At 42.8% G+C, this 14,202-nt stretch overlaps 1 protein-coding gene across 1 annotated transcript; it reads right to left on the reverse strand.

Moving 5' to 3' along the window:
* Nucleotides 1-301: 301 nt before the first annotated feature.
* LOC146341686 (uncharacterized) lies at nucleotides 302-7,779 on the reverse strand. Its single transcript, XM_084807614.1, has 5 exons — nucleotides 7,756-7,779; nucleotides 6,364-6,661; nucleotides 4,478-4,516; nucleotides 4,000-4,038; nucleotides 302-869 (listed from the first exon to the last, which is right to left on the reverse strand). The coding sequence occupies exons 1-5, from the start codon at nucleotides 7,777-7,779 to the stop codon at nucleotides 730-732; spliced, it is 540 nt and encodes a 179-aa protein (XP_084663740.1). The 3' UTR covers nucleotides 302-729.
* Between the last annotated feature and the right edge of the window lie 6,423 nt (nucleotides 7,780-14,202).

Below are 14,202 nucleotides of genomic sequence, written 5' to 3' on the forward strand. Positions count from 1 at the left end.
TGTTTACCTGAGTGGAGGGGCTTTTCCCAAATCAAAGAAGACCAAAAGGGGTGTGAGTTCTATGCCATGGGAATGGTGTACAAAATTGAAAAGAAGATGTAAATTCCCAAGTGAGGTTGACCTCCTCAGTAATGGGAATCAAATTCAGGCATCCCCAGTCCCAGTCCAGCAATCTAACTCTTACAACACACCAGCTCTCTATTATATTGTGCAGTTGTGTTCTATGTTGTTTTCCGAAGAGTCAGTTGAAAACTCACATTTTCCTGAGCACAAATCCACATTTTCTTTTTTTTCTTTTTTTGCAGTATTGGTTTACAATATTTACTACACTATATTATTTAGTCTGCTTCTCTCCTCATGGGGAGGCATATGGAACTGCAATGGTGCTCATCGAGCCCAAGAATTGCACCTGTTGATTTCCCCTTTTAAATGCTTCTCTTGGGCATTTTTATACGGGCTTTTCCACAGCTGGCTTTGGAATCCATAAGCAGGCCAATGGAGGCATAATGGCATGGAGGACATTTGGAGAAGAGAGTAGGCAGGCCTGGGAAGTGTTGAGAACTCCTCCTCCCACTCACTGGATGTTCACTAGAAATGCTCTTCTATTGCCCAAATTTAGGACCACAGAGCGCAAGATGTTAAACATGTGGCTTCTTTTAAAAATGACAAAGAGCAGTTGCTGGAGGGTCTGATTAGAAATCATAGCAGAACTGGAAAAGTGTTATTCTTCTAAAGGGAGTTCCGAGATTCTAATTCAAACACACACTGGCTCCACTTCTTCAAGAAGTAATTGATTATTGGTGCTGAGACCAGAAGGAGAAGCACGATTGTGGAGCGGAGAAACCAAACATAGGGAGACATCATTTGGCCTAGGTGAAAGAGGGAAAGAGCAGCATGCTTTATATGTGTATATAGAGAGACATAGAGCTTAATATACAATGCTTACCACCACCACCCCATGTGGGTGCTCTGATGCCATGACCGAGGTGCTTGCTATCCTGTCCTGGCTGTCTAAGTTGGGCCTTGATCAAGCTGTATGCGCACAAAGCAGCCAGAATAGCACTCACAGAGCCCTTTTCAAAAAGTGGCAGTTGAGAGCTGCTCCATAGGAAGGAGGAAGCAAAGGGAGCATATCCAGCCCTCCTGCTCTCCACTCAAACAGCATATATATAGACACACACACACAGTCAGGGCCAGAAATATTGGAACAAGGATAACTGTTTTGGCAGTTGGCCTCAGTACACCACCACATTGAAGTTGAAAGGAAACACACCCAGATAGGAGTGAAGTCAGGACTTTCAGCTGTAATTCAAGGGGTTTGACAAAAGTGGGGCACTAACCATTCAGGAAGTACAGCCAGTGGCATATACACCCCCCCCCCCATCATTGGTGGCTCATAAGTAATGGAACAAACCAACATCATTTCAAACTTAAGGATCGCCTTCAATACCTGGATGAAAATCCTTTGCAGTCAATGACTGCCTGAAGTCTGGAACCCATAGACATGACCAAATGTTGAGTTTCCTCCCTCGAGATGCTTTGCCAGGCCTCTCCTGCAGCTGCCTTCAGCTGCTGCTTGTTTGTGGGTCTTTCTGCCTTCAGTCTTGTCTTCAGTAAGTGAAAAGCATGTTCTATTGGGTTGAGATCAGGTGACTGACTTGGCCATTGAAGAACATCCCACTTCGTTGCCTTGAGAAACTCTTGGGTAGCTTTTGCTGTATGTTTTGGGTCATTATCCATATGCAGCATGACGTGGCGTCCTATCAGTTTGGCAGCATTCAGCTGCATCTGAGCAGAAAGTATAGCCCTATACACTTCAGAATTCATCCTGCTGCTTTTATCAGCAGTCAGGTCATCAATAAACACCAGTGACCCGGTTCCATTGGCAGCCATACCTGCCCATGCCATAACATTGCCTCCAACATGTTTGACAGATGATGTGGTATGCTTTGGATCATGAGCTGTTCCTTTCCTTCTCCATACTTTTCTCTTCCCATCATTCTGGTACAAGTTAATCTTGGTTTCATCAGTCCAAAGAATCTTATTCCAGAACTGGGCAGGCTTTTTTAGGTGTTTGCTGGCAAAGGCTAATGTGGCCTGTCTGTTCTTGAGCGTTACCAGTTACCTTGTTGTGAAGCCTCTGTATTTACATTCGTAAAGCCGTCTCTTGACTGTAGATGTTGACAATGACATGCCTACCTCCTCAAGAGTGTTCTTGACCTGGCTAGATGTGGTGAAAGGGTTCCTCTTCACCATGAGCAGAATTCTGCGGTCATCCACTTTAGTTGTCTCCAGTGGTCTTCCAGGCCTTTTGCTGTTGCTGAGCTTGCCAGATAATTCCTTCTTTTTCAGGATGTTCCAAACTGTTATGTTGGCCACTCCCAATGTTTTTGCAATCTCTCTGATGGGTTTATTTTGCTTCCTCGGCCTAATGATGGCCTCCTTCACTCTTTGGACCTCATGTTGGGAGTTCCAGTGAACAGCTATCAAATGCAAATGTAACACTCAGAACCACCTCCAGGCCTTTTATCTGCTTGATTGGTCATGGGGTACCCAGGAAACAGGACACACCTGGCCATGCAGCTGCTTGTCAGCCATTTGTTCCATTACTTATGAGCCACCAATGATGGGAGTGTGTGTATACCACTGGCTGTCCTTCCTGAATGGTTAGTGCGCCACTTTCGTCAAACCTCTTGAATTACAGCTGGAAGTCCTGACTTTGCTCCCATCTGGGTGTGTTTCCTTTCAACTTCAATGTGGTGGTGTACAGAGGCCAACTGCCAAAACAGTTATCCTTGTTCCAATATTTCTGGCCCTGACTATATATATATCTGATTCCTGCATTTTCAGCAGGACCCCAGGCGTGCAAGCCCTGACTGCTAGATGACAGAAATCTGATATGCAGTACACATTTGCATGTGTGGTTTCTATTTCAGCTAAGGATATGTGAACAGAAGCCTGCTTCTAGGATTGCATTGCAAGCTTTTGATTTATTCTGGTATCTAGGCAAGCCCAGGGAGCAAGATCTGGGACTTGCTACCAGGTGGTGGAGCCTGGTAGCACAGGAAATTGCAAAAGCTTTCCGGTTGATATGGGCTGTTGTTGGCACATATGGACCCTCCCCTTTGGTCCATTTAGTTCATATGAAGAATCCATGTGATATTATTGCAAGTCTGTTCCACTGCTTCCATTTTGTTGTCCCATCACTTTTTAAGACTTAATTTGTGATGATGTGTTGTTCTTAAAACACAATTGCATTAGTAACTTGTCCAGTGTGGACTGGCAAAGAGCTCTTCAGGTTTTTCAGGGCTACTGTCTCTTGAATTAACTTCTTCCTTCCCACTTTTAAAACGAAGTCGTTTCTGCCCCTGTTTGCTCACATTCCTGAACAGGCCCTGAATTGGTCAGTTCCTGTTCCCTCTAGTGGAGAGGGCTTTAATTACTAGTTTCTTCTTTGTAACCAGAAAACATGGTCATTATTGTATTGTATTTTTATGATCAAAATTTCAAAATAAAAATAAACTTAGTATCACTTTCTAACTTTCTAACTGCAAAGAGGAAGCCAGTAATTATTGCCCATACCTTTGCCAGGCAACAGGAACTGGCTAATTCAGGGCCTCTTAATTAATGCTGTAGACTTGCAAATGAACACAAAGAAACCAATCATAGAAGCAGAAGATACTTTAAATGAATGGGGCAAGAAGGACGCTACCATGTGAGGGGTAGTTGCACAGAGAAGCTTATGCCTGATTAAACCTATAGTATGATCCTGCCTATGAGGATGTGAATTGCTGGAGTTTTATGGGGAAAATAATACTACATTCAATGCCAGGTGGAACCACCTTTTTTAATTCCCCTTAGAGCTGATTGTGGGAAAGCATTGTCTCTGCAGCACTAAAGGGCCCCAATGTGGAAATAAACCTAGACTATTCTAAATTGTATAACTCAGTACAGAAACTGTCTGATTTATACAATGCATCTAGAATATTATCTACTCACCAGTTCTTCTGCCTGTACCACAGGATGGGTCATGATTACCTGAACATGGAATAAGCATAGGCAATATCAGAACAAGCTGTTCCACCAATGATCCAACAACAGCACAGTGATGAAACATTCCTCAAGCAGCCTGTCTCTCAACAGATAAGGTTTCAGCATGAGTTATATTAAATGGAAGCCTCCAGTATGACTTATATGCAGACTACACATACAGGTAATCTGGAAATTACAGCACAAGGCTAAGCATGTTTACTCAGAAGTAAGCCCCTCTGAGTTCTATTAACTGTGTTTAGGAGTGCAGCAGTACAGCACAATCCTATTTAGGTTTACTCAGTGGTAAGTCCCACAGTGTTCCATGAGATTTACTCCCAGGGAAATACACATAGGACTGCAGCCTTAGTTACTCAACTACAGTAGCCTAAGATAATACTGAACAAATTCAACCTTCACCACAGTGCTAGGAAAACATTTTACTTACCAATGCAGCTGCTGTTATCACTGGACCGATTATGATTACCTAGACAGGGATTAAGCAGAACACTTATCACAATAATGTGGTTCATCAGTGGTCACAGAACAACACAAGGGGAAAGAATTCCACCAGATGAGCTCTCAGACTGAGTTACTGTGGCCTAACTTGATATAAACTCTTCATCTCCATGAACTCCAGCCCACAGAAACCTCCTCACCAAGCCACAAGTCACTCCCGCTATTATTACAGTGGGTAAGCTATGTACAGTTGTGCCAGGCCCCCAAATGGGCAGCAGGACAGGGAACAGTGGGTATCTAGAAGTAGAACTCTCATAGGCATACAAGAAAATTCTGTCTTCACGGTGCCAGGAGACTTTAGCTGCATGGGTCAAGGCCTCAGTCAGCCAGAACTGGACGTTCAGGCAAAGATGTATATGAGCAGATGGAAATTTTTCTTGGAAAGGAACTGCCCCAAATTTGTAAACTATGTTCTTAACGTAATGCATTGTTCATGTTATATTCCTTAATATTCACGTTTTGTATACATTTTTGGATTGGAGAACTCTCTTGCAAAGTCAGAGAAATGTGAATTTCAACAAATAACTAAGTTTCAGTTCGTATAGTGGTTTGAAAGTGTGAAATTAAATAAGCTCGCATTAAAATGCAAACTGAATGAATTCCTCCCCCATGCCTACCTGTAGAAAATGCTTCTGTAACCAACCACATTGGAAATGATCCATTCATTTCATTGCTGAGTATAAAAGGATACGTGCATCCTTTACAGAATACAGAGTTTCTGCAAGGACTAGCAGGCTGCATTTCCAACAACAGTAACTATATGATCAACATATAGTTAGCCACTTCAAGCACCATTTCCTTGGTGGAAAGATGGGTATAAATCAAATAAATGAATAAACAAACAAATTAATAAATATACTGACTGATTAAATGGCAAAACTAACCAGCTTGATTACAAGGTCTTAATCTCACAGAAAGTTAATTTACTGGCTGGCATGTGAGCGGGGGGGGGGGAGTGTTCACAGGTTAACAATAAAAAGAAAGAAAATGTGACAAGTATTGAATAAAGACAGATTCAGACTAGCATGTGGTATTTTCTTTGAAGGGCAAGCTGGTCTGAGTGAATGAAGCTGCAATCACAATCTGGGCAATGGAATGGTTTGAGTCTCTGGCATGTTTCTGGAAAGGCTGTGTTAGTTCATCAGATAGAGCAAATCATGCAACTTTCCTGCATTTGTCAGGCTTTTGACCTCTATGTGTTCTTCTATGTGCTTTTAAATGGGAGCTTTCAGGGTAAACCTTATTGCAGCCTTCATAATCTGCCCATTGCCATGTGAATAACAGGAAGCATGGCTGCACCTCTGACTCTATCACTGATGCCAAGCATATGTCTGATCCTGTCTCTTTGGCACACCTGTATTGAGCACGGTCATCTGTAAAACAATGCCTAGGCATGAGCAGGGGAACATACAGGCGCTCCTCACGATCAGGACCCCTGAACACAATCAGGACCCCTGTTATTCCCATGGAACACCTTCAAGGTCCTTTCCAACTCTATCATTCTATGTGGATAGAATGTCCACCACTTATGTCCACCTCTCTACCACTGACAGCCATCCAGCCCTAAGGTACTGGTGAAGCTGGAACAAGCTACAGCATAGAATACTATAAATAATGCATCCGTTAAGGATGTAGCTCTTAACAGCTGTAAGTTCCCAGCATTTTGGAGCTTGAGTGAACATGGAATGCCCTTAACACAACATGTTAAACCAAAACATGTTCTGTTAATGGAATCCCTATATAGCTTGAAAAGCCCTCTCTGAAGTATTGGCAGCTAGTGATGCCTTACCACTATGATAATTTCTACAGTCTTACCTGACAGGACAGTCAGATTCTGAGCAACACTGATGGTAGACTTCTTCTCTTGGTTCTCTCGGTCCTTGTGTTGATACCAACAGGCATATTGGCCTGCACTCTGCTTTGAGATATGGAGTAACAATGAGTATACGATTTCATGGGGCATTGCTTTGTGGGCTGAAATGAGATGTCCATCTTTACAGATGAAAATTTTGATTGCCAAAATGTTTGAGGGTAGCATGCATCGTGCTATGACCCAGTCTCCCACTTGCACTGACGTTGCATTCAGGAAAAACTCAAGATGCAGGAAGTTCATCTAAAGCAAGATAAAGAGAATACGTGTAAACAGAGCAAAAGTAAACATTTGCATGTAACAGAGGACTATAAGGAGTTTTTTGTGTGACCCCTCATGTTCTCTCCTGGACCCACTGAAGTGCTAAGTAAATGTTGCTCCCCTGACTCTAAACCAGGAATGGGCATAATTTTTACCCCTGACGGCCATATTCCATCTGGGCTATACTGTCAGGAATTGGATGGATGGGGTCAGGGCTCTCATGTGCCACACACACATACTGCCCTCCACTCACACACACCATTCACTTCCCTGCTTGCTAACTTACACAGACTCTCCCACACACTCATGGGGATGGGGGCAAGTGAGGTGTAACCCTTCCCCCTGACTGGATCAAAAGTGCCCCCCACCATGAGTCTTTTCCCTAGGCTTAATAGTAGCGTGGAGGAACTTCATCAGGATTGCAAGGGCAAAGAAGGATTAAACCACTTCTCCACCTACAATCCACCCACTCTGCTTAGCTGGTCTGCAAGGAAGAGCTGAGCAGTGTAGAAAGGGGGTATCCTGGAGATAGAGTTAAACTCTGTCTGGAGCCCAGGCCCCCTTTCCAGTACGAAAATGCCCAAGAGAAGCATTTAAAAGGGGAAATCAACAGGCGTGATTCTTTGGCTTTAGATCAGGGCTGGGCAACACACAGGCCATGGGCCACATGTACCCCCCCTGGGGGGGGGGGTTGGCAGTCGCACCACCCACACCACCACCATTGGATTTACTGCTTAAATTCAGCAGTGTGGAAGCAAAAAGAGGCCCATTTTCCATTGTTTTAAGGTGAACGTGGTGGTTTGTGACCAAAATTCAGTGCAGTGGCAGTACAGCAGCCAAAAAACAGCCACTGTTTCTTTAACATACTGGGGAAAACTGGCCTTTATTGCTGCTACAGCACCAAATTTCAGTGGTAATTGAGGGGGCATGGGGCATCCCCGAATGGGTTAGGAAGGGGATTGGCCCCCAAACCCCCCAAAGTTGCCCACCCCTGTTTAGATACACACACACACAAACACACACACACACAATCAGCAGCATTTTGGAGCTGCCACATCTATTAATCTCAGACTCACCTGAAGAGTTACAAAGCCATACATCTGTGTCACCAACAGCTTTCCTCAAACACCAGGGAATTACAAGCAGAGCATCTGCAATAGACATGCACACATCAAGATCCAGTAAATGTTTAGAAAAGCAAGCATACACAAAGGGCTGCTTGTAAGTTCTCTGAGCCAGTTCATTTATGGCTAAGCCAACTGGGAGCGGACTAAGGGCCAAACTACAGGTTGCATTATACATGTGATCACATTTAATGTTTCTCGTTATTTAACATCACGGCATTCAAGGGGGACCCCATAACAACTGGGAGTGCCATGTGTGGGGGAGGGGTGTTAGCCATTTCCCCCCAATACACACACACAGTTCTTCTGATGAAAATAGCCCACCCAAAAACAATAGAAACCTTCACAGTTTTCCCCCCGTATGTACATATAGCTTTGTACAGATGGAATTGCACCAAATGAATATCAATTCAGAAGTGTTTTGAAGTGTTCTCTCTCATTTGTCTGTCAGGTTAGAAAAAAACTGGTGTATACATAATACAAGCACATCAGAATATGGGTCCTCAGAATTACAAAGTTTTAAAAAGTGCATGGTGTAGACTAAGAATGAGGAAATCATTCAGAAAAGTCTGTTTCTGATCTGTGTCACCTGCATATGTGTTAACCTTTAAATCCGTTCCATCCCATTTCCCATTAAATTGTGTGAATCTGCCATTTTTTTAACAGAACGGTTCAAACATGTATATTTAAATACATATTAAATACATTTTCTCTCAAAATACACATTTATAAACATCTGTTAATACATTTCTTTATTTTTTTGAGCCAAGAACTGCATCAGAACAATCTGTGAAAGCTGGTGGATAACTAAGGTTATATCATTATCATACCGTTATCATAACTATTGGTACACATGATACCAAAGGAAACCAATAGTTATGATAACGGTATGATAACAGTATAACCGCTATGTGTAGATTCAGCCTAAATTCCCAGTACATTAATCCATGAAGTGCAGATCATGTTAGTTTAATACTGGAAGCCACAATGGTTGATTTCTTAAGCATCCTAGTTAAAACATTTAGTACCCATAGATGAAAATATATTCCAGGGTCATTCCTTGTTCATTCAATGCTCTTTCTCAACTTTCACAGGAAGTTCATCTCACTATGATCAGTCGGTGAGGCCGAAGTTGGTTCCTTGTTCCCAGTTCCTTATTCAGTACAGAGATTCTTGAGCAGCCTGAATAAGGAACTGAAATAATATGGAATAACTTCCTGAACATATACAACTATTATAATTAGTGTCATGCCATAAATTTCTCCCACATTTTTTTTTGACCATTCTCATTCAATTTGATGGAAAAGACATTGCTTTCAAAAAGGAATTCGAAGGAGGAGGAATTTTGGAGAAATTCTCATGGGTTGGGTTTGGGATTCTTGTGCTTACCTTACTTATGAGATGGCTGAGGAGTGTGCATGAGTGTCCTGTCTGTCATTGTACAATAATCTCTGTGGAGGCCTGTAGCCTCCTCGGTTTCCCGCATTTCAGTTAAAGCCATCATGAGGAAGACATCATGAGGCAATTCCTCCCATGGGGCTTTTTCAGTTTCAATGGCAGGTGGCCTGGGAGGCTGCAGAGCAAAGGAAAGATGTGTAATAGAGAGAGAAAACACACACAGCAACCTCGGCCACCTCACAGTGATTAGGTAAGCTCAAAAACACCACCAAAATAAATTCAAAATTCTGCCTCAAAAAAATGGAAGCCTCAACACATTTGATGCTGTTGCCACCTACAGAAGCTGTGCAATATACCAAAAACCTTTCAGAAAAAAGAAAGAACCTGTACTACAACCCCTGCCAATAGTGAGCCCTATCTGTGAGAAACTGTTGGAGAATTTCTCCTCCCCTAGGAGAAATTCAGTGAAATTGTCCCCCCTATTTCTCTGTCCACACATAGGCTGGAGAATTTGAGAGGCCATTTGTGCACAGCTCTAATTATGATCTATTTAAATTATGCCCTCCCATCCTCCTTCGAAGACGGAAATTCACACACACACACACAGTGCCACACACATTGCAAAGGAATGCAGGAATGTGCTTTCGCCAAACCATCCCAGAGACATCTCACTATCCTTAGTTGAAATAACATGGAATTGCTTTCTGAAACATCAAACTTTCAGACCCTTGTGAAATGATTTAATCCTTTTAGCTTTTTCAGGCCAGTATTCACACACACACACACACCTCTTGGACAAACATTTAAAGGAAATGCAGGAACATAATTTCCCCAAACCTTTCCAGAGATAGACCATCTCCACAAAATCCCCTCACTGCTTTCCATAACTCACAGAGAAGCCAAATGAGGTTCATCAGAGAGTTGGAGTTGGTATGAGAGACTTCTGCAGAAGTTGGTCTGATCTTTCCTCTCTCTTCCTTGCAGTTCAGTCATAGAACAGCTGGAAATAATGAAGACTTTTGTGGCATGCAGATTTCTATCTCCTCCTCCTAACACACACACCATATAGCTGTAGCTAGGAGGTGAGACTGAAAACTCAAATCTTCCTCATTAAGATTAAAGTTGTAGGCATAATGAACAGATTGTCATGTCTGTATTTCTCCGTACAAATACATCTTTGTATTATTGTATTGTGCCCCTGTTTAAAGAAAGGGTATAAGCAGCACTTTGTGTTGCACAAATATTAAAATTCTGCGGCTGGCAAGACAACTCAAATTCTGCACCAAGGAAAGCTACATTCTATGATCTGAATACAAGCAAGCAACTTCACATAATTTAATGTAATTTTGAATAACTTATTCTGAAAGTTTTACTACTTTGCTTGATTTATATATGGAGGTCTTTGAAGCAAATTTCATTTTTGCTGTGATCAATCCTTATTCACAAGGGATCAGATTTGGACTAAGTTAGTCACACTTCAGTCCCATTAAAATCAATGTGAAAATTTAGACATGACTAACTTAAGCCCCATTGATGTCAGTGGGACCTAAATGAAACAGTTGGCTCTTTGACCCTCAAGAGGTCCCAGTTAGTGAATGCGATCTAACCTGAGATGTCCATAAATGGTGATAGTACATGGGTTATATTACTTGTGGTTTGAAATACGGACATTCATCTGTTATATTCTTTTTTTTAATGGCATAATCTTTGTGTCCCCAAGAAATATATATTAGTACAAATAGCAATGCAAGACTGAATCCTAAATGAAGGTTATATCCAGAGTGTTAAGGGCCAAAGCACAGTGGCAGAGCACCTGTTTTTTCAGTGCTTTTGCAAAAGCACAGTATGAGCATAACCCTGTCTCTGAGCACCCAAACGCCCACCAGAGAAGTCCCATAAGGAGTTCCTATGTATACATCCTCTCTTTGAATGTGTACCATCACTTGTGATACGTTGCTCTGCTTTGTAAGGGCATCAACAACCCTTCTCACAGAGCACCTACATTACCAGAGCAATACAAGAAGGACCTATGGTGCGGCAGCCCCCATACCACTGAGGTAACTTATTTATGATGCAATCCTGTGCATTTTTACTTGTGTTGTATGATTTGTGTTGTAGGATCTGAAGGGAATACTGGGAGTTGGGAATTCCTTTCACCTTCTTCTACCCTATCAGTTTAGACCACCACAGTAGTCAATGGTTGCTTTCACCTTAAGACCCTTTAGTATTTCTGAGGCAGTACAGTTATGCAATAAAGACAAGCCTCAGCTACATGCTATGCAATTAACCGTAATGTATAGTTTGGCTCCAAATTACTCTTGTCTCTTCTTAAGGAAGGAATCAATCTATATCAGGAATTTCCTACCACTAATTTACTAGCTGTTTACTGGGCTTTTCTCGGTTTTCAAATATTCTTTAGCCCTATCCAGGCTAAAAGGGTTCAAATCAACACGTGAGGAGAAGGGGAATTCCAGCCCCACCCCTCTCCCTCAACTTTTTGATGCCCTCAACTTGTATAGGGCAACAATCTGAAGACGAGAGCCTCCTGTATCTGTGGAGTCTCTCCACACAAGCCAGGATGCTGGAAAACCCACATTCTGTCTTGAGAGCAGAGCCTTCATAGATACTGGAGACCATCCTCTTCAGACTGTCACCCTCCACAAGTTGAGGCTGACTAACAAGATGAGGGAGAGGGCCAGTACTGGAGTACTTCTCCTCATGTGTTGATTTAAACCCCTTTCTGAATGCCTGAATAGGGCTTTTGCCTACCATAAGGTATCTCTTGCTTTTTTTATTACTGTTAAGTACTTGCAGTTTATTTGATGCCACACCTTTTCGTTTCATTATTATGTAGCTCTTGCAGTTGTGTTATGTCTGACCTTTAGGTCATGATCTGATACCCATCTCAACTGTAGACGCAATGACCACATAACGGACAGAGATGAGTTTGTGGAGAATGTATCTGCCAAATCTAAACATATTTGTTAAGTGAACATATTAAAAGATATTAACAAAAACCTCAAAGGAAGGAAGAGGTGAGGGGATACTTCAAAATAGATGTTTGTCTGTAGCATTGTGGTTATGTTCTAATAAGCCTGAAATCTATTTTGAGGTAGTATTCACTTACCTCCTGTGAGGTTTTTATTAATGCACTTTGAAGAATTTATCTTACTGTGTTTAGCTTGAGCAAAATTCAGTGGCAAACCACTATGGAGGCTTAATAAGGACAAATTTAGCTTGTTTTCAAGCCAGTTTCTTTGTTGTTGCCTAAGGGGGGGGGTGGCCCTCCTACGGGCCCAAAGTTTCTCACCCCTGATCTTCACAGAGCTGAAGAGAGTTTAATATACATATACACATTGCCATGAGAAATAGAACTTAAATTCCCTACTCACTGATCTCCAAAAGCAGAGCACAAAGGTTTTTTTTCCAGCTCTAATTATGTTGCCTGGTTATTCTTCACAATTGTAAAACAGAACAACCTGTTCCATTTTCAGCCAGGATTCTTACACACAGACAGACAGGCATACTTTCCCCCTGTACACAGTTGTGTTAGATGAGGAGCATCTCCTTTTGTGATGCAGTGACCCAGTTGCTTGTTTTTCAGTCGGGAGTGACTAGCATAGAGGTGAGATGACCCCCAGTAAAACTGTATACACACATAGCAGCCAGGGCCATTTCCACAGAGTTTTCTTCAAAATGTGACTTACTGGCTGTTCAGGAAGGAGAGAAGAAGGGAACTAAGTACAGCCATCCTGCTCTCCCCCTGAACAGCTGATGGGCCTGATTACTGCTCTTTAAAGACAGCTCTGCAGGTACAGCCCTGGCTGCTGGATATATGATCATCTGCAAGCATCAACTCGCAAATTAATGTGGCTGTTCAGTGTCCAAGTCAAACTCGTTCTTTCGTGTCCAACCTAAACTTTTGAGCAGGCCAAATTCTTCCCACCTCCTCTACTCCCCCACATCTCTGCTTGTTCTCCCCACGATCTCCAATTTAAAAAAAAAAAATCCTCATCTTGGGGAAGTGAAGGGGATAACCAGCCATCGAGGGCAGCAGAGCAGTGTACCTGGCTGCCTTAGCCACAGGCACATCCACCGTCTCGGGTGCAAATAAGCTCCACACAGCCTCATGTGGACCCTCCTGAATGGCACAGTGGTGGAACTGGCTATAAATGGTGGAGGCAGGATGGGAGCCCCAGTTTAAGGAGTGAGCTTGAAAGGCTGCATCCTCCGCAAATTAGGACTGCTCTACTAATTCAAGTGAGCTGCTCATTGTCAAGTTTCTGTGCTTCAGATATTCACTCTATCTTTAGTCTAGCTTCAAGACCATTTCTCTCCCCCATATTTTTGAGTGGTGAAGGGGGCACTCTCATCACTGCTGTGTAAGGAACTGCTTACCAGTGTCCCATGTGATGAACCATGTAACTGCAGCCTGTCAGAGAAGAACCTTCCAGATCTGGCATGGCTCCACCCACCCAGGCTAGCCATTGCCCTCTGATCTTGATTCTCCTTTGGTCCTGCCCCCCAGTTTCTGGTTTCTGACCCTCTTCAGCACACTGCCCATGGTCTGGCTCTGACAGGCTTGTGTGTGTGTGCTGCGAGGGGGGGATTAGGTATATATCTTGAATGCCCAATTATCTCCTAACACCCCCAAAATGAACAGAAGCAAGTGACAGGCTAGATTCCCAATACGTGACCAGTTTTCAAAGACTGGGGAGGAGAGAGAGGATCGTTTTGAACTGCCTCTGTTTTTCTGCAAGGGTAGAATGTTCCTGCTATCAATAGCAGCTCACTGCTACCCTGCCTTTTACCCATTTAGGCCCTGATGGTGTCCAAATAGGGATGGGAGATCCAGGAGGCTCAAACTTGCTGAAATTCTCTGAACTGTACTTCAAAACTCAGTTTCGGTTGCTCCCATTCTCGTTTGCAACCTGTTTTTCAGTTCATTCAAAGGGGGAAAGTTGCACAGTTTGAGAATGCTGTGCATTTTTTTCGAACTTT

The sequence above is a fragment of the Heloderma suspectum genome, chromosome 6 (assembly GCF_057233095.1).
Source record: "Heloderma suspectum isolate Gila_16-S chromosome 6, 16-S_ref, whole genome shotgun sequence".
Lineage (NCBI taxonomy): Eukaryota > Metazoa > Chordata > Lepidosauria > Squamata > Helodermatidae > Heloderma > Heloderma suspectum.

Coding starts and splice junctions, on each gene's coding strand:
- LOC146341686 (XM_084807614.1), bottom strand. CDS start 7,779: ATGTATGGCTTTGTAACTCTTCAG. Junction 6,662..7,755: donor ATGGCTTTGTAACTCTTCAG/GTGAGTCTGAGA, acceptor ATCTTGCTTTAG/ATGAACTTCCTGCATCTTGA. Junction 870..3,999: donor TGGTACAGGCAGAAGAACTG/GTGAGTAGATAA, acceptor TCTTTCACCTAG/GCCAAATGATGTCTCCCTAT.